The sequence below is a fragment of the Sceloporus undulatus genome, chromosome 7, assembly GCF_019175285.1.
Source record: "Sceloporus undulatus isolate JIND9_A2432 ecotype Alabama chromosome 7, SceUnd_v1.1, whole genome shotgun sequence".
NCBI lineage: Eukaryota > Metazoa > Chordata > Lepidosauria > Squamata > Phrynosomatidae > Sceloporus > Sceloporus undulatus.
In genome coordinates this window covers 48,393,684-48,413,493 of record NC_056528.1, presented here as the reverse complement: position 1 = coordinate 48,413,493, position 19,810 = coordinate 48,393,684, and the positions used below count along the sequence as shown (strand labels likewise).

Genomic DNA, 19,810 nt, shown 5'->3' with positions numbered 1-19,810 from the left:
CTCTTCTCCAGGCTAAACATCCCCAGCTCCCTGAGTCATGGTTTCCAGACCCTTCACCATTTTAGTCGCCCTCCTTTGGACACATGGCTCCAGTTTCTCAATGTCCTTTTTGAATTGTGGTGCCCAGAACTGGACACAATATTCCAGGTGGAGCCTGACCAGAGCAGAGTACAGGGGCACTATTACTTCCCTTGATCTAGACACTATACTTCTATTGATGCAGCCTAAAATTGCATTGGCCTTGTTAGCTGCTGCATTGCAGTGTTCACTCATGTTCAATTTGGGGTCTACTTGGACTCCCAGATCCCTTTCACACGTGGTCTCGTGCTATTTTATAACCTCTCTTCTCTTCCCCCCCCCCCTTCTTTTTGCCCTTTCCTTTTAGGTATCGTAGTGAGAAGATGACCATGAGTTACACAGAATACCTTGCCCACCGCCAGCACCACCACTTCCAGAACGGCATTGGGCACAGCCTTCCACCGTACAACCATTACTCCTGACACTGAGCCGCATGACCAGTCCTTGGACCTCTCTGCAGACCTCTTCCCAGGAGACCCGGCCCCCTCTTGGTCTAGCTATCTCTATTACTGTACCATTTTATGATGATAGTTTCCGTTGCCATGATGACGCTTCTCCGTGGTAGGTTAAGTTCACCATGGCAACGGGTGGAAACGCTGCATCATTAACGGAAAAAACATCCCTTCATTCTTTCTTTTTTTTAAAAAAATAGTATTAAGTCACTGTGGGCTTATTAGGGTTTTCTTTGGGGTCTATTTTTTTCACAGCATATAAAAACTCGGGACTTTTTTATATATAAAATTTTAAATTTCTACTTCGTGAACATTGAAATTATATCAATCAAGGTTTTCTGTGAGACTGGGGAATAGAGGGAAAGAGTTTAATGCTTAAGAGTTTGAACTAGATAGAGAGAGACAGAGAGGAAAGCAAGGTCAGCTGCTCACAAAATAATAAGACATATCGGATTTGGGTCAGAAGAACCAGGAGACCTAAGTAGGACTAGCCCTGCAATTCCTCAAAATCTTTCTCACAAGGAAAGGTTTTCGTTCTTTCATGTAGGCAAATGCGTAGATCCTCAGAGTCCTGTCCTGGTGGGCCCAGGAGGGACAACGATAGGATAAATGACTCCATTGGGAGAAGAAAAAGACAACGATTTTTGACAGGAGAGATCCGGTAATCATAGGATAAATTTCATTGCTTGCCCAGGCTGGGATCCTGGTTCCACTGACTTGGCAAGATGTTTCTGATACGAATCACTGGAACTGAAATCTCATCCCAAGCGGCTGATCTGGGAAAACTGTGGTCCACCTTCCCATCCATGGGACTTGAAAGGAGGAGGTGGCTTCTCACTTTCCCTGTCAGTGCCTTGTGCAGCCCCTCTTTCCAGCAAAGGGACATGCGCAGGAGTGAGGGACTGATGCGCCGACAAGGTTCAGCATCTAGCACCAATGCCATTCGGAGATTCCTAAGCTAGGAGTTGCTTTCATCACCGAAATGATCGGCAGATAGCAACGGTTGCGTTAGGAAGTCAATGGATTTAGGTATTAGTGCCTTCAACTAGGATACAAGTTTTACTGAAACAATAGGAAGAAAAGCAGGGAAGCAGAACCATGACTGTGTCGAAATCCATCATTTACTGAGAGCAGGCGAGGGATGAAATTTCGACGGAAGGGAGCAAAATTTGTCTTTCTTCCTCCCGTCCTGTGAAATTTTGGTCTCTGGACGTTTGTTACATTGCAGTTTAGCCAAACTCAGTTAGTCCTTAAGAGGGGGGTAGGGATGAGTAGTGTTTTTGGATATCAGGTGTCTGGAGAGTACCGTGACGCTGGCTGGAGTCCTCTCTTGTATGGAAGAGGCAAATGGAGTCACTGACGGACGCTCCAGTAATGGGGATGGGAATAGAAAGAAAGGTATTGATGAAGTTGGAAGGCCTCAGTTGGGGCCATCGCCTTGTCCTGTGCACTTCCAAATCTCTCATGAACTTTGAGTATGGCAAAGTGCATATTCAGGGGGAGAGAGAATAGGACCTACCCTTTTGCTAGGAGACCTCCTTTTTGGCAGAAATGGCTAGCAACTAGTGAAAAGCATCCTCAGATGTTATTCCAAGGGGTAACTGGGCATATAGGGAAGCAAGCAGAGCTGGTTCTCACAGGAGCCACCATCATTCCTTCATCCATTGCATTTAAATGTCCAAATATTAACTTTCTGTTTTGCTGCCTTAATTTTTTAAGTGAACAGAAGGCCTGAAAAAAACACACACACACAAAAGATAGCCGGCGAGATGCGGCGGGCGGATAAAAGAGCTGGCCATCGCTTCTTGTTGTGAAGATGCTTGGTACGGTTCTCTTTTACTTTTTCTCCCGCGCTTGGTATGCCGAGGAGAGGTTTCACCTCGAAACGAAAGCTGCCATCCAACGGCTATCTGATTGCAATTTTTTTCGCCCTCGAAAGGGAAACTTGAGCACAAGCCGAAAAAGAAAACGACATTGTCTGCTGCAAACATTTGAGACATCAGCCATGGCCACCCGGTCCCGTCTTTCTCCATCCTCTCATGAACGAACGGCTCATGCTTCTGGGTGAGCTCCTCATTTAGACGTTTTTTTAAAAGAAAGATCTATTATATATATAAATATATGTGTATTTAAAGGTGCTAATCAACCTTGAGCAGGTCACGTGACTGGTCATGCGGACTCGAAAGATCATATCAGATTTCTTTTTTTAAAGGAAAAAAAATCCTCAATATATGCAGATGTTATACAGAATTTCTTACCAGTGTAATAATGATATACTGATTTAAATAAAACAAATCCTGCAGGGTTCGAAGGACAAGGTCAGCAATACTTCCCACCGTGGCTTTGGGGGAGGAACGTTTTTTGAAAAGGATCGTTTTGTCTCCCTTTTCCCCTCTTTTTTAATAACGCAGCATAATGCACAACGCGTTCTTTTTCTTTCTTTCTTTTCCCCTTATCTCTCAGTAGCTGATGCTTGGGAAATTAAAAGTTCAAAGGGTTATGCAAACTGGAAAGGTGTGCTATATATATATATATATATATATATGGAAACAAAAACCTCCAGACCCTTCTGAACCTGTCTTGCAACGGTTTGCAAGGCATCAGCTTTAACGTCGATAAAAACCAGTTTCTCTGTGAGTTTGCATTTTGTGCTGCCGCCGCCGCCACCACCTCCTTCCCTTGGGACACAAAAATGCCGACAGCGCACGGGACTGCGATGTTCCCAGTTTAACTTTTTTGCACAAAGTGCGCCGTGCGACACGGGAGCCGCGCTCGGTCCATTTTCCCAAAACCAACCGGAAGGACAAAGCTTGAAACATTTCCCCCCCAGTTTTGCTCCTCGATGTGCAAATTACATTGCAAGGTGGGCTTTTTTGGGGGGAGGGTGCATGGGACAAGGGAAAGGATATCAGTTCCAAATCCAAGACTGATTGTCACCTTCCTCTTTACCGGCCGCTGAGCGTCGTTGATCGACATTTTTTTTCTTCCTTTTGCCTTATTTCATTCCAAAAAGGCTAGCTTTAAACCATTTGGTTTCCTGCGCCCATATATATATATATATATATATATATATATATATATATATTTGCGTGGCAGAGGTGACTGCGGAACAAACCTCTCTGGCTCAGCGTGAGAGTTTGAACTCCCAAAACACACGCACACATGCAGTTGCCAAGAGGCTGGAGTTTTGCGTATTCCTTTTGTCTTGGTTGCGACGCAAGACGGGCGGCAAAACACAGGGGTACCAAAAACGGCGCCACGCGGTCGGCCGGAAGCAGCTGTTCCCCCCCTCCCATTTTCCGGTGTTTTATCACGATTTGTCTTCAACCGTGCGGGTTCTCGAAAACCGTCTGGAGTAGGTGACATCTCTTGTGTGTTGGATTGTACCAAAGAATCTTCTAGCCAAGACTAAATGCTGCTCCGTAAAACAAATAACAGAACGCCTGCCTTCCAGTCCTTCCAAAGTCTCTGCAGGATTCAAAAAACAAAAAAATAATGGGTTTAACTTTTTTTATTTTTGTACAGTTTCTAACTGATTTTTTGCTAGTGATGTTAATTGAATTAAGGTTGTTGTGGTTTTTTTTCCCCCGAGGAGCCGACGCAAAAAAAAACTCCTCCGTCGAAATAAAAACTGGTGACTTTTATGTTTGAAATAAAATAATATAGAAACCCGAAAGTGTGCCTCTCAGATTTTAAAAGAAATAAAAAGGGTTTCTGGTTACATTTACAAAGACCAGCAATGATTCTTTATATACAAAGATATGTGTTGTTGTTGCTTTCCTTGTTTTCGTTTTTGTTATTATTATTATTATTATTACTGTTTCGGAAAAAGAAAAATGATGATGAAATAAAAACTTCCTTTTGCTCTGGATCCAGTCGCTGGATAAATGCACTGAGAAAAAACAAACCTTTTGTAACAACTTAATGACTGTTTTTTGTATATCAAACTTGATTCTTTCCAAAAGATTTGGATCTAGTTTCTAAGTTATTTTAGTGGGGTTTTTTTTATATATGTTACAAGAATTGTTCACCAGCATAACTAGTTAATCTCCGATGCAAAAAGGTGACACACAACACAAAAAGAAATGGGCTTTACGAAACCGCCTGGCGTGGTTTTGGAGCCCCTATTTTTCCCCCTTTCCTTTCCTTAGTAACTTGACTATCGATTACGATATTATCACAGATTACCGCAAACCTCCTTCCGTTTTTAAACTAGATCCTCCCTTCCTTCCCGTGTTTATTTGCTATTAGTGTGAAGAAGAAGAAGAATAAAAAACTTGATTAAAATGGGCATTTTTTATAAGCTTAAAGGGTAAAAAAATAAAATGAGGAAAAAAGCAAAAAAAATTAATCTAGAAGGTAATTTGTGGGTCTGTGAGATATAATGGCTGTGGAAAGATATTGTAGTAGTTTTAACACTATTGTTATTACCTTTTAAAAAAACATTTATCCAATAAAATAAGGAGAAAAAGAAACATTCATAGCTGCTTGTACTTATGCTTTTCCTTAAGGGCTTGGCCTGGCCGGGTTCAACCAGGAGGAGGAAACGTAGCTAAAAGTGGTTGAACCCTCTCCTGCCTAGTCTTTGTCTTGCTATTTTAGGGGGGGATGCAACTTTAGCTTTTCGGGGTGAATTAATAGGAACACCCGCTGCAAGGAAAGGCTGGGTATGATTGGGAAATCCACTTCGTGATGGAGAAGTTGAAATAACTCTGGCCAAGATCCTGCATGGGACGCCTTAGCTATGCTCCGTCTCCAGATCCAGCCCCTTAAAACCCAGCTTGAAAGCCAGGCAGCATTCAGCCCCATCCGGCCAGCAAACCATGGTGAGCTGACCAAGATTGGGAAGTCTTGTAGGGTCTGGTCACAACTCTTCATTCTATACAATGGTTGGAAAGGACTGCTCACATCGTCCGAAAGCACCCCTGCAAAACTTCACTGAGGCTGCCTGGCTTTTAAGGTGGGTAAAGGGGCACTTGTGGTCACAGGGATGGTGTGAATGTGAATACTTACGAGGTTGGAAGCCTAGTTTATGACTTCATAACTGTCCAAACAAAGTTTGATGAGGAATCGCACAGGACCTTTCCCCATTAGACTGTTGCATGGAGCCCAGGTGGCGCAGTGGTTAAATGCCGGTCCTGAAGCCACAAGGTTGTGAGTTCGATCCCAGGGCTCCAAGGTTGGTTCAGCCTTCCATCCTTTCGCAGGTCGGTAAAATGAGTCCCCGGCTTGTTGGGGGCAATTGGCTTACAGATTGTAAACCGCTTAGAGAGCGCTGAGTCCACTGATAAGCCATATAGAAATATAAATTCCATTGCTTTTGTATGGAGCTGCCGTACAACTTGGCTGCCTATGCCAGGGGTTTTAAAGGCATCTCTGCAAAACAGCGGCAACATGTAAACAGTTCCTGTTTGGATTTTCCTCTCCTGTGGACTTCCATGTTAGGCCATAATACAGACCTACCCTCTTCAATAAATGTAAGAACTTGTTCCATCAGGCTGGAGAATCTTTTCAATCCCAGAGCGAAGTTCTTTTCTGTGTAACTCTTCAGAAGCTGCTTGTCAGAAACTGACGTGGCCAGAGCAAAATCCTTTTACTTTCTCTTCCACTTGCCCTGTCTGTGTGCCCTAAGGAAGGAGCTGACATTTTACCGGAATCCAAGCTGCTAACAGAGGGAAAGATTAGTCTTTTTCCTGCATCAGCAGCTCATTAAAAGGCAGAGTCTCCCTGCAGCTTTTGTAAGGTCTCCTACTGTGGAAAATGTATAGAACAGGATAATTTGACCTACAGATTTCCAGTTTTCAATGATGTCGGCACAGCAAACATGGCTGTTTGTGAAGACAGGTAAGACCTGTGCCATGGAAGCTACTCCACAACTGCACATCTTTTACTAGAAGGTGTATTTACTAAGGAGGAGCTGAATGGATCCTCCACAAGATTCAAATTATGATCTACATGACCTCAGTACAAATCTAAGACAATGACCTTTTGCCATTGCACACATTTGAGAGTCATAAAATCATAAGCCACAGCTGAACACATCCTAGTAATGGCAGAACAAAAACAAAGGTTTTTATAGTGTAGTGGACCCCAGACACAATAGGAACAATCAAAATAACTACAAGTATTTTGTGTGGTCAACTTGGGCTTTTCCCCTCAAATATCCCCCTTTATATTGCATTACACACCTCTCTGGAAACTGTGAGGACTTTGAAAAGTAAAGTCAACTGAGTCTGACCAAGAGCCATATTTGTCCCAAGCACACCTGCATCTTTGACAGAACCAGCGCAGAGCACATGACAACAATGTACAAGGATTTATTCCTTTGCAATAAATATAATTTAACAGCTCGAAGAACACAAGTTTATTCAAGAGACAGGGAAGATAAAAGACAGTTGCGATCAAAACCAAAGCGGAAAATTCCAGGTACACAATTTTTTTTTCTCTGTTGGAAAACAACATTTAGAAAAGTGGTAGTTGATATAAAAAAATTATCCTACTACAAACGACTGGGAATTGGAGGAAGGAACTCATAGTTGTGTGGCTCTGTTTTCAGTGCCTAAAAGAGGGAAGGGTAACACAAATGCACATCACAGCTTGCAGTGACAGCAAACACAACAAGCGCACAATGCACTCAGCTTTAAAGGTGATTCCCACCATTCAAAGAGCGGAAAGGACAAAAAGGCTGGAATCCTGTATGGAAGTTTCCTCTAGGTAAATAGACTTAAATAGGAGGGCATTGGACCGTTTCATAACGTCCGTATCCAATAAAGGGCTGCTGTTCTGTTACTACATGGCAGAGCTAGCAAAGTGACCACTGAGCAATGGGACCAACGCACATTGATGTGAATCGGTCTCAATGCACATTAGCACCAAGGTGCATTGGGCACTCCCAATACAATTCACTATCCGAATTTAAGTACAGTGGTCCCTCCACATTCGCTGGAGTTAGAGGTGAAAGTAGTAAAAATGCAAATAAAACACTCTTCTTACCTGAGAGATTGCCTCTCTAGGAATCTCCAGGTCCTCCAATGCAACTCTCTGGTCAATGTTTGCCAGACGTTGATCGCTGAATCACGTCGGAAGACCTACAAATGCCTAGAGAAGTGTTTTCTCTAGGAAATTCTAGTTTCTCCGGCACAACTCTATGGCCAACCTCTGGCAGAGTTGCACTGGAGGACCTATAGATTCCTAGAGAGAACATATTAATCCAAACCGCAAACAATTACATCCTCAAAAGTCAAAGCTATGAATGTGGAGGGTCAAGCGTAACGCAGACGGTGATACGGGATTCCGGCCAAAAACAAATACAATTTGGCCCTGAAAGAAGGGGATGAAAAACTCAAATGGAAATGACTTTTACCAAACTTACATGGAAGGAAATGGAAGTCAGCTGCGATTATACATCAGTTTCACTTGCATTTATAAGAAATCAAATATCAATTTGTCTTTCTTGCTCCCTGGCCTTTGACATTAATAGCCAAAGAGATCACCAGTTCCCAAGATACAAGAGAAGCTCTTTGGAGGTTAATATCCTCTTTGAGAAACAAACCCCAAACTCCCAAAGTCCAGCTGCTCCCAGGGAAAGATAAAAAGCGATGCAACATAAGTTGGGCATCACCCTCTCCAACCATGCAACCACAAAAGTACAGCATGCTTTTGCCACATCAGGGACCACTGGCACACCGAACCAAGTCTGTAACACACCGTAAAGAGCACAAGGTTCTCATGAGAGTTAAAAAACAACAACATTGAATTATCCAATATAGAGAAATATATCAAAACCCTGATATAGGCCACAGAAGGATAGTTAAAACGGCTACACTGAGGTACTCTAAAATGTTAAAGTGCACAAATACGAAGCCAGCCCAATCTCCCCACGTTGGTGGTTGTTGCTTGTTTTTCCCCCCAAACGGCTGAACAAAACCCTATTTTACAACTCAGTGAGTCACAAAGCCATGGATAGAAATGTAAGATCTAGCTTGAAAGATTACACAAGAAGTGATAAAACACTGGGAAACAATGCAAACTAATACTGGTACACACACACACATATATATCCATATATTCCATGATCTACAAGGGCCTCTGAGGTACATACAGTTTGGCACCTAATTCAACTGCCCCCGTTGTGTTCCTTGATGTACTCTCTTTCACACGCACAACCACACACTTTCAGCAAAGAACTTAAAACGATGGAGAAAAGGCCCCAGATAGAAAGGATGCTTAGCTTAGCAACGCTCTGCACTGAGAACTGACAATAGCTGTTTCTTGAATGGTTTAATGGATGGTTTCTGTGAGCCCCTCTCTCTCTTCTCTGTGTTTTATCCAATCTATGAAAGCCGAATCCTATTTTACAAGAGGATGTTGCAAAAAGGGCAGCCTGACCTAGCAATTTCAGTGCTTGACAAAAAGCATCCATCCACGTTGTTATTCCCTCTGCTGTTTCAGGAAAGGAGACTTGGATTTAAGATGCATTTCTCAGAACAGGTTGGGCTTAAGCAGTGCTATGGCCGGGAGCAACCTTCTTTTACTTTGCACCCTCCCAACATGAAAAAATGACAGATCCCAACATCCCCAAAAATGGGAATGATGGGTGTTGCAGTCTGTCACTTCAGGAGGACATAGACTAGCAGAAGGATGGCACAGAGTCCTTTTCACTAACTCCATGCAAGTTCCTTGTTCATTCATAATTCAGGGTCCTACTTTAGAACAGAGCGGATCTTTAAAAACTTCAGAATGGAAAACAGAAACGTCCTGCTCCTTTTTAGAAGATAAAAAACCTCACCAGATTTAAATTTGAAAGGAAGGTATGCATCTTCCAGATTTGGAAATCCCAACTGCAGAATGCTTACTTACGCAAGTTGCATTACCAAGAGCCTTCAGCAGGCATTGGCCTAAATGCAGTTCCTACTTCCCATCTAGAGTAGACCCATTGGATCCACTGCCTTCGGATAATGTAAACTGCACTCCTCTGCCATTGGATTTAGGTCAAGCTCTCTTTATTGAACGACTTTGCCAGCTTCTAGGTAGCTTGCGACGGCCAACTTGGCAGCCATTCTATCATGAAAAGGATTACACCGAAGCCTCTTTTTTTATTCTGCACTGATCCCAGAAGTAATTTGGGTTCACAGTATCTAAGTAAACAAAAGGGATACAATTCAGGGCACTGAGATACACAACTGCGGACAAAACCACAGTCAACAGACCTTTTCTCAAAATGCAGCAAGGCATTTGCAGCAAGCCAGGGCCATTCACCAAATCCCTTGGCAAGCGGGGATCGGGGTCATCTGGACCAGCGACAAGACTGGGATACCTCCTAAACCAGTCCAACCAGTTAGAAATGACGTTTTAGCTACATAAGCTGCCTCCAAAGAGAGGAGATGCTCCCCTGAGCAGCCTATTTGAAATTCCTCAGACGCCTCTTTCTCTCGCAGGAGAACTGTTGCTTGGATGCCCCAAAGGAGATGAAAAGAAGAAGAAAATATGGCACTCCGGAGAAATGAAAGAGGACAAGGGAGGGCAAGTTGCGTTGGAAGAGAAGTCTAATGCGGCCTTAGAGGAAATATTATTAAATACTAGTAGATAAGTGCAAGTAAAAAGGCCGTCAAGACGGATCTCTTCTAGACTGATATGGATAGCCCTGGTTTGCCCCAAGATGTCTCGCTTCAACTATGTCTATTTTTAAGTAATTTTAATCTGTATTTTATAATGTTATTGTTTTTGTTTTAAGGCCGGGGGTAGGAGAATATGTAGTTTTGATTTGTGTATATTGTGTGTTTTATTGGTGTACTATTCATGTATTTTATTTGATGTACTTGTGCGGTTGTAACCCGCCTCAATCCATAAGGGAGAGGTGAGATATAAATAATAAGAGTAATTACTACTACTACTACTACTACTACTTTACAGGTTCACCAATGGAGACAATAAGGGCTAAAGGGTAAACCAGAAAGACACATAGAATTCATTTGAAGCCAGGGTAGTTGAAGTCAGAATGAATGAAAGGATGAAGAAATGTTTGGTAAGGTGTTTAGGTCGGAGAAGTCCGCTAGAAGGTGGAGAAACGGCAGCAATGAAATAAGAAAGTCATTAGATCGTGAAGAATTAAGGTAGTGAGGAAGTTGGGATGCATGTTGTTATTTTAGGAAGAAGACTGGGGAGAAAGGAGAATGAAAAGAGGGTAAAGTAAGTAGTCGAGGGTAGGCGCATGTGTAGGAAAGCTTGAGAATGTGAAATTAGAGGAGAGAATGGGATGAGGAAGGTGGCGAGAAAGGAGGAAGAGTTGGAGGAATGGTTTGGAAGAAGGAAAGATGAGGAGGAAAGGCTGAGGATGTCAGCCACAGATGCTGGCGAAACATCAGGAACAAACTCTTCTAGAACATGGCCACGTCACCCAAAAACTAAGTCCCATTACGTAATTCAATGTTTGTTGGAACAGACAATAGGATCCAGGCCACAAACCAGGCTCCTTGCAGAAATCTCACTCAGAAGCTAGAAAGTCACAAACATTATGCCTTAGAGCAGTGTTTCCCAAACTTTGGTCCTCCGGGTGTTTTGGACTTCAGTTCCCAGGAGCCCCAGCCAACTTGACCAACTGCCAGGAAGTCCAAAACCTCTGGAGGACCAAAGTCTGGGGCCCACTGCCCTGGAGAAGGACTAACAGAGCTAGGTAAGAAGTTGGTAAGATAAGTCCATTCCATCAAGCAAAGGTCTTCAGACCTGAACGCCATTGGATGCCAACTAGAATAAATCCCCTGAGCCTGTATTTCAATTGTCTGAGTCAACACTGAACGTAAATCCCATTCAATGGCTCTTACTCTAGTTGGACTTAATAACAGGATCCTCAGTGTGCAGCTTCACTGAAACAGCCAAGTAATAAAGCATACTCACCTTAAAAAAAATCAGATCAATATTAATCATCGTTTGCAAATTTCACATTTTTTGTACTTTTATACAGTATATTTCTGGCTATAAGGAAATCCTGGATTATTGTCCCACTCTCTCATGCACACATTATACATACACTATTAGGGATCGCCCTATCTATATACCGCTGTCTAAAGATGCCACTTTGAAGAGTAAACAATCTACACCTTCAGAGGAAAAGGCTAAAAGCAACCATGAACAGCATTAGCGACGATCCGCAAAGGACTTCCCGACCTCCCCCTTGGCCAAAACCAAACCCAAGGCATGAGAAACACAAGGAAGAAATGCAAAGGAACTGTGCATCGATGCACATCTTTCAAAAGATTTGTGGCAGTAAAGAGTATTCACAGTACAATGTGTACAAAAATCCCTAAGTCCACCCAGCATGGTTACAAAGCCAAAGTCAGGAGGCCAGGATATATCCATATATATATATATATATATATATATATTTGTTTTGAAGAACACCAATTTGCAATGAGCTTCAAGTCGTGGTCAACTGGGGTGCAATATCCAGGATACAGAAAGGAAAAGGAAAACCCTGTCCCGCCATCTTCCTTTGCTTGAAGATCCGTAGTGTTGTCCTTTAAGGCAAAGATCTCTCTTCTTGAGGTATCAAATGGCTGACGCAGTGCAGAAACCCGTCCCTTGGAGCAAGTCACCTGGAGGAAGCATGGCAGTTGTTCATCGGGCAACCCATGAGTAAGGCAACACAACCGGAGAAGAAAGTGTGAGTTTGTGTGTCTGTTGGAGGTGGGGAAGAGACAAAAGAATTAGGGCCATATCAGCTACTTAGGTCCATAACACACTGCAGAAATAATCCAGTTTGAGGCCGCTTTAACGGCCCTGGTTCAATGCTAGAGAAGCAGTTTATTGTGGCCCCAGAGCTCTCTGACAAATGTCTCACCAAACTACAACTTTCATGATTCCCAAGTATTGAACCAGGGCAGTTAAAGCGGTCTCAATCTGGATGATTTCTGCAGTGTGTTTTGGACCTCAGATGGCTTAACCAAGTAGCCTCTCCTGGCCCAAGCCTTCTCCCAAACCTGATGGAAACATCATTGACCCATGCTCCACTGACAGAAAGGACCTCATTCTCTCCAAAGCAGCTGATCGATGACCGGTAAAATAGTTATGATCATGGCAATGGCGTCACAATTGTAATTAAGTAGCTATTCACAAATCCAGAACAGTTACAAACGAGTAAATCTGGGTTGACGGTTCCATAGACAGGATCACTATTTAGGTCCAAAACACACTGGAGAAATAATCCCATTTGAGACCTCTAACTGCTCAATGTTAATTCTGGGAACTGTAGTTTTAGGAGACATTGTTTAGCCCTCTCTTTCAGAGAGCTCTGTGGGCCACAACAAACTATAATTCCCAGGATTCCCTAGCACTTGGGGCAGTTAAAGCGGTCTCAAACTGGATTATTTCAGCAATGTGTTTTGGTCCTCAGTGAAGTATACTATATAAATATAACTAAGGGCTAGTCTACACGTAAGTGCACCATGCGAACTGCGGTCCATTTTTGCACATCTGCATTGATGGTTCATTGTCCTCCTTTTCCTGCACAAATTTGCATCTATTTGCACCATTTCACTCTCCCGCTACCAAAAATGCACAGCCATCCGAATGCACACGAAACAGATAATGCGCACTTGGATTTCAGCAGACACTCCAGCAAAAAAAACACTAAGCCTTTTCCCATGGAGTTGAATGAGCTTTTCCAGAGGTCACAAAAGGCTCAAACTCCTGCAAATCGCACGTGGCTGAATTACATGCTATTTAATCCAAATGAGTAGTATTTCAAATGTGTAGACTAGCCCTAATCATACTTAAATAGCCGATACAGAATACTGGCCTACATTTGCAGCAACTGTCTCTGCAATAGCTTTTGGAAACCCTGTGCCCTTTAAAAAAAGCAGAGCTTATCTTCAGAGAGACATGGTCAAAGCTGCTGAAATCTGGGCTCATATTTCCAAGTAATAAAAAACGGTGATATCCTTCAGCATTGAGGCAGCTCCTTGGTCTTTTCTTGAGGGATGTGCGCGCGCGTCTTGTTTTGTTCGCTCTCTTGCTCAGTCAAACCAGTTCGTTTCTCAAGGGAATAGTTAGGCCTGCCGAATATGAAGCGCACAGTCAGGAGTGTGTAAATGCAGCTATTAACTTTAAATGTGCTGCTTCACTTTGTAGAAGGGTATAATTCTACCCAACCCCGCCGTCTCTCATTAAAGGATGGTTATTCCTATTCTGACATTGGTTGCAGCAAGGGCACAGCGCACCGTAATTCGTCTTCTACATTGTTAGCAGGCTTATTTCAGCCTCTTTGTTTTCCCCCAATTAATTTATAAGAGCGGCCATTGGATAGCAAAGAGGAGCAGAAAAAAGCCGTTCGCTTCGAAAATAGTGAGTACGCGGCGGTTGTTGTTCCACGCAATTTCAACCAGCTGTAACAGGGCAGAACCTATTTTTGCACCAATGGATTAGGAGACGCCAAAGACCCTCCGGTGAGTAAAATGAAAGGCATGGAAGAGACAGGAGATCAGATAACCACCAAGAAGAATAGACTGCATTTTCTCTTGGCAAAATTAAGAAACTATCCCTCTTGTAGGTCGGCTGGTAAAGATGAACGGCAGTGAGACGACTTCTTCGGCAGCTGTATTCCACTATATAGAGGGAGACCCTGATTCTCTTCAACCTCAAACGGTCCAAAGCAACCAGATTTAGTTGTGCAGGAGTTGTACATCAAGTCAAAGTCCCTCTCTCTCGGTGGATAAGGCTACAAATTTTGCCATTGGCTCTGGCAGTGTAACATCAATAGATCGGGTGATGACAGAAGGGAAGGCTTTGCTTCACAATGGATGGGGGAAATGGAAGGAATGTTCTATGCATGGTCTTTTTCTCATCCCTTCTGTTTCCAAATGCAACAACCCCAGTCCTCTTCTGCTTTCTCGAAAACACCTCCTTCCACCGAGACGCTTCAGGATACTTTCTTAGCCGGCAGTCGGAGTAAATCCAGGCAGAACCTACAAACAGGGACAGTACTGTAGAAGACCCCAGTGATAAGTTTCCCGTGAACCATCGTCATGATCGTCTGGTGGCCAGAGGCCCATATTCTGTACCGAGGGCCGTAGAAAGGATCCGAGATGGCGGGGCACAGCATGTTGTTCAAATTCACTTGCGTGGCCTAGGGAGAAGGAAAGAAATACATTACTTATTCTGACAACAAACTATACTGGTCCCTCCATATATGCTAGGGTTAGGGGCACAAGACCCCCGTGAATATAGAAAAAACACAAATAACAAAAACACCATGTTTTTACCCGAGAGGACACCTCTCCAGGAATCTCTAGGTCCTCCAGCGCAACTCTGTGGTCAACATCTGACAGACACTGACCATAGAACTGCGCCGGAGGAGCTACAAAGACCTAGTAGAGTGTCCTCTCTAGGAATCTCTAGGTCTTTCAGTGCAACTTTTAGTTCCAGTTGACCATAGAGTTGCACTGGAGGACCTAGATATTCCTAGAGAGGACATATTAACCAAATCCGTGAATAATCAAATCCGCAAATATGGAGGGATCAGTATATTGGTTTGCCCAACTCCCTTGTGTGTGAGTGGGTTGTGACTTATGGCAACCTTAAGGCCTATCATGGGTTTTTCTTGGGAATGTTTGTTCAGAGGAGGTTTGCCATTGCCTTCCTCTGAAGCTGAGAGAGTCTGCTCAAAGTCAACCAATGGGTTGCATGGCTGAGCTGGGAATCGAACCCTGGTCCCCAGAGTCATAGCCCAACACTCAGACCGCTATGCCACACTGGATCCTACCCAACTCCCTTAGCAACCATGAAGCAGCCTTAATATTCCTGTGACTGTTAAGGGGTGCATGGTTGGTCAACAGTGGATCAACAGGAAGCAGGGTCCCTCCCCACACACAAAAAAAGAGAGATTAGATATTTTTATGTGTTGTAATTATATACTAGTCCCAAACAATTATATACTGTAATTATATACTGGCAGGCCTATGCTGGATTCCACAGTTGTGCAACAGGGACCAAGGCCTGAAGCTCACTCATTACACAACGACCAATTAGCTCTCCATCCACCAACACAAAAGTGTGTGTTTGTGTGCTTGGCTGAACTAGGCAAACACACTTGTGCAACCTCTGAGAAAGCACAATGGCTTTCACCACTATTTTTACACTGCCATAGTGAAACAACAAAGTTCATCCTTGAAGTCCGTGGGTGCAATAAGAGCAACAGTGCATTTCTCCCAATATCGTATCTCTGTTTAAACTGTGGTTGTGTGCCTTTATGTTGTTTCCAATTTGGGATGACCCTATTGTGAACTTATCATGGGGTTTTCTCGGCAGGATTTGTTCAGACGTTTGCCTTTGTCTTCCTCCGAGGCTGAGAGATTGTGACTTTCCCAAGGTCCCCCATTGGGTTTCCATGGCTGAGCAGGGATTCGAACCCTGGTCTCCAAAGTCTTAGTCCAACACTCAAACCACACCACCCTGGCTCTCCTCTTTCAACTACTCTCCTCCCATTTTTACTCACAAGCTGATACAACCGACAACTTATTTTTAATATCTTACTCACCAGTCCCAGTATTTGTAAAACAGTAAAGTGATAGATGAACATCAGTCCAGTGGATAGTAAAGCCCACCAGAAATTGCAAGAAGGTTCAGGAGTGTAGACACCTGTTGAAAACGGGATGAACAGAGGCAAAGAGGGAGGGAAAAAGAAAGGAAATAGCATTTAGTAAGACTGTAGATTATTGAAAATATATAATAATATAATAATAATTACAGAAATAGGTAACTCCAAACAACCAGCCCACAGAAAAACCCACACAAACACACACACTCTTCACTGGTGAGTAATCCAAATTCCAGTATCTAGATGCCAAAAAAAGGAAGACGCCCTTGTCATGCGCAACCACCCATGTGTCTTCCTAGAAGGGAAAAGATAACATGAACTGATACACAGGTTCATAATTATTATGCAACACCGGCCTTCCCAAAGCATGGGTTTGCGCATACACAGAGTTTATGAATTGCAAAGCTGCAGGACCTGTCTGTCCGAACATGTAATTAACAAGAGTATGAGTAGTCTGTTTCTTTCACCACCTGGAAAGTCATGTAGCTGAAGAAGTGTAAGACACTGTTGTGCGCCTAAGCCAGGAGTAAGATTTCCACCTGTTTCTTATTGTTAAACAACCAATTTCTACTCCTCTCACAGGGGAGACTATCCTGCAGCCTTCCAAGTGTTCTTCAATTGCAACTCCAAGCATTCCTCAACACTGGGGCTATGGGGACTGATGGGAGCTGGAGTCCCAGATGACTCCCTATCCTTACCTTACCACCTCCTGGTAGTACATAGAGAACTGAGCTACTCTGCTGGCAAAGTACAGCCTGAGTTGCCACACCTTACATTTGTCGTTTCTAGGTGAAGAAAGTGGAACAGAAATGTGAAGTCGGAGGCTTTCATGGCCGGCATCCATAGTTTTTTGTGGGTTTTTTGGGCCATGTGGCCACGTTCTAGAAGAGTTTGTTTCTGACGTTTTGAATGAATTTCCGCAGCAGCAGGTGCCAGTTTGTGCTCTGGTGGAAAGCAAGCATCTTGCACTCAAGAAGCACCTGCCCCTCTCTTTTGCAACAAACGTCTTCTTTTACTAGACGAAGCTAACTAAATATTGCTGGAATCAGTAGAATCAACCCGTCCGCCGCTCAGCCAAGGCCGGCGTTTGCTACTGAGCACCTTAACCTTAACTGGTTACGTGCATTTCCAGGGAAGGAATCAGCTTTCACAGCACAAAGCAGCTTATAAGATTTCTTAGCCAGTGGGTGGCTGAAGGTCAGCACAAGTTAGGCGTGAAGGGCATGACGCCAGGTGCCACACAGAAGCCACCATCCAGGATGCTGGGGGTGCTCAGAGAACAAGGGAGACCGGTCAATATGGATGGATGAGACAGGAGTAAAATAGTGGTCCTAGGACTTCACAGGGTTAAGGAGGAGTAGAATTTGGCTTCTGCTGTCACCAAACCCAAGCTATTATAATGCAGGTGGCCAGAGCCCCCCTGGCCACATCATGGCCAAGGGGGACCACTTTGCATAGAAACGAAACCAATTCTTCATGCCTGTTTTTCCAAGAGGCAGGCACTGCTGAATTCATTTTGGGTGGAGTGATGGGCAAAAGAAAAGGACAACCATTAATATGTCCTCCTTGTCAGCTTCCCAGAAGCATCTTCCCAGCTACCAAGGGAAACAAAAGGCTGGACTTTTATCTAACTCAGCTTGGTTCTCAAGCTCTTTGCAAAAAGCATTTTCTTTGTACATTAAATCAGACTTCCAAGCAGCCATATGACAGCCTATGCATAGCCTGCTAGTGTATCTGTGTGTGTGCCTTCAAGTAATAGAATCATAGAGTTGGAAGACACTGCAAGGGCCATCCAGTCCAACCCCATTCTGCCATGCAGGAAATCTAAATCAAAGCATCCCCATTGACAGATGGCCATCCAGCCTTTGTTTAAAGACTTCCAAGGAAGGAGACTCCACTACACCTACCAACTTATGGCAACCCCATGAATCTATTTGTTGTGCACCTTCAAGCCATTTCCATCTTATAGTGACACCAAAGCATGGGGTTTTCTAAGGCTGCGAGTGTGTGACTTGCCCAAAGTCATCCAGTGGGTTTCGATGGCTGATCTCCAGAGCTCCAGAGCTCCAATGCTCAAACCACTAAACCATGCTAGATTTCTTAGGCAAGGAATACTCAGAAGTGTTTTTATCAGTTCCCTCCTCTGAAATATAGTCTCCAGCACCTGGTATTTATTGGCAATCTGCCATTCAAGTACTAACAAGGGCTGGCCCTGCTTAGCTTCCAAGATCAGAGGGGAACATAGGGTATTTAGACTTCTAGAAAGTTGCCCTACAGTCTCTTAAGTTGCGGCTAGTTTCCAAGAGAGGTATATCCCCTTTTTAAAAACAACAAAATACCCTGCAAAACGGAGCATGCTTGGTAAAACGCAACCCTTAGCAAACAAGGCCATGTTTCAGCCTAGCTCACTAGAGGAGAAAATCAAAAGTTAGTTTTTCCATGAGCAAATTGTTCCTTTGTTCTTCAATTCTGTGATTGCTTATCTCTTGACTGCAACTATTTCTTCTCGTAAGGCAGTGTGGGTAGATGTTTGTGGATCAAATAGCAATAAAAGGTAGAAACAGATGGAAATGAAAACAGGGAGGGGAACAGAAAGAACTGAAACTGCATCCCCTCTCCACCTCCTTTGGCTATCAATTCTGTTTTCTAGATATGTTTCATCCACACAAACCTTCCCATCACTAACACTGGCTTTTTTGTAAGACTGGAATTCAGTAAAAACAAAAGCGCAAAATGGAGAGCATCCAATGAAATCCACAGGAGAAACTGGAGACGCATCTTAAGATGCTCAAAAGATGGGCATTTTATTAGTAAAACAAAAAATGTTGATATGGTGCCAAGAGGATGCAACTATGAGTTTGCTTCCTTTCCACTCCCAGGTTACAATCCCGCTCCCTGCAAATGGTTTAATGAACGAATGACTGAATGAGATGTGACTTTTGGTTCCTCTTGCCAAGAAAGGCAGCCAAGGGACAAACACAAGCTCATCCCCAGGAAAGAGAGCTTTGGTTCCCCCTGCAGGTCCATCGCAAAGCGGAAAGCAGCCAGCCATGTAAGTCTTTAACATGAAAACAAAAAGCAGGTTAATACTTTTGCAACAACTGAAGTATCACAAAAGCAGATGTACACGTGGTTAAGAGAGTCTGAATTCTCCAGAACTGTTCCTCAGTTGGGAAGGTGCACAAGACTTAAGGAATAAAGGGAAGGAGGGAAGACTAAAAGTCCCGAAATAAATCCGCACTGTACCTTGTTTTCTGCTGCTCCAGAGAATAGGAACCTGGAGCAATGAATTCAAACTATAGGAAAGGAGATTCAAGCTCAACATTAGGAAGAGCGTCCTGACACTAAGAGTTGTTTGACAGGGGAAGACGCTGCCTTGGAGAGCAGTGGAGTCTCCTTTGGAGGTTTTTAAACAGAGGCTGGATGGCCATCTTTTTGGGTATGCTTTGACTGTGTCTTCCTAAATGACAGAATGGGGTTGGAATGGATAGCCTTTGGGGTTTCTTCCAACTCTATGATTCCATTATTCAAAGCAAAGACAAGGAGCCTCTTGGAGAAAGAGCAGCTGCAAAGAGCCTGATTTCTTATTCTTTGCCCAAAAGGCTTTAAGTGCACAGAAATGCAGGGAATGCAGAATTGAAGGCAACCAAACTCCAGGCAATCAGAGAACTACAGTGTTGAATTATGTATG

The 19,810-nt window shown here is 43.5% G+C and overlaps 2 protein-coding genes across 3 annotated transcripts in view; one reads left to right on the top strand and one right to left on the bottom strand.

The window, feature by feature from the left end:
• The window catches only part of AMMECR1 (AMMECR nuclear protein 1), a 59,820-nt gene extending 56,077 nt beyond the window's left edge, over nt 1-3,743 (top strand). For both annotated transcript variants that reach the window (XM_042480553.1, XM_042480554.1), the window contains exon 5: nt 386-3,743. In XM_042480553.1, coding sequence (XP_042336487.1) covers nt 386-500 — 115 coding nt within the window. In that variant the 3' untranslated portion in view covers nt 501-3,743. The remainder of the gene's footprint in view (nt 1-385) is intronic.
• Nucleotides 3,744-6,879: 3,136 nt separating this feature from the next.
• The window catches only part of TMEM164 (transmembrane protein 164), a 47,133-nt gene continuing 34,202 nt past the window's right edge, over nt 6,880-19,810 (bottom strand). The window contains 2 exon segments of the mRNA XM_042480552.1: nt 6,880-14,649; nt 16,060-16,160. Coding sequence (XP_042336486.1) covers nt 14,443-14,649; nt 16,060-16,160 — 308 coding nt within the window. The 3' untranslated portion in view covers nt 6,880-14,442.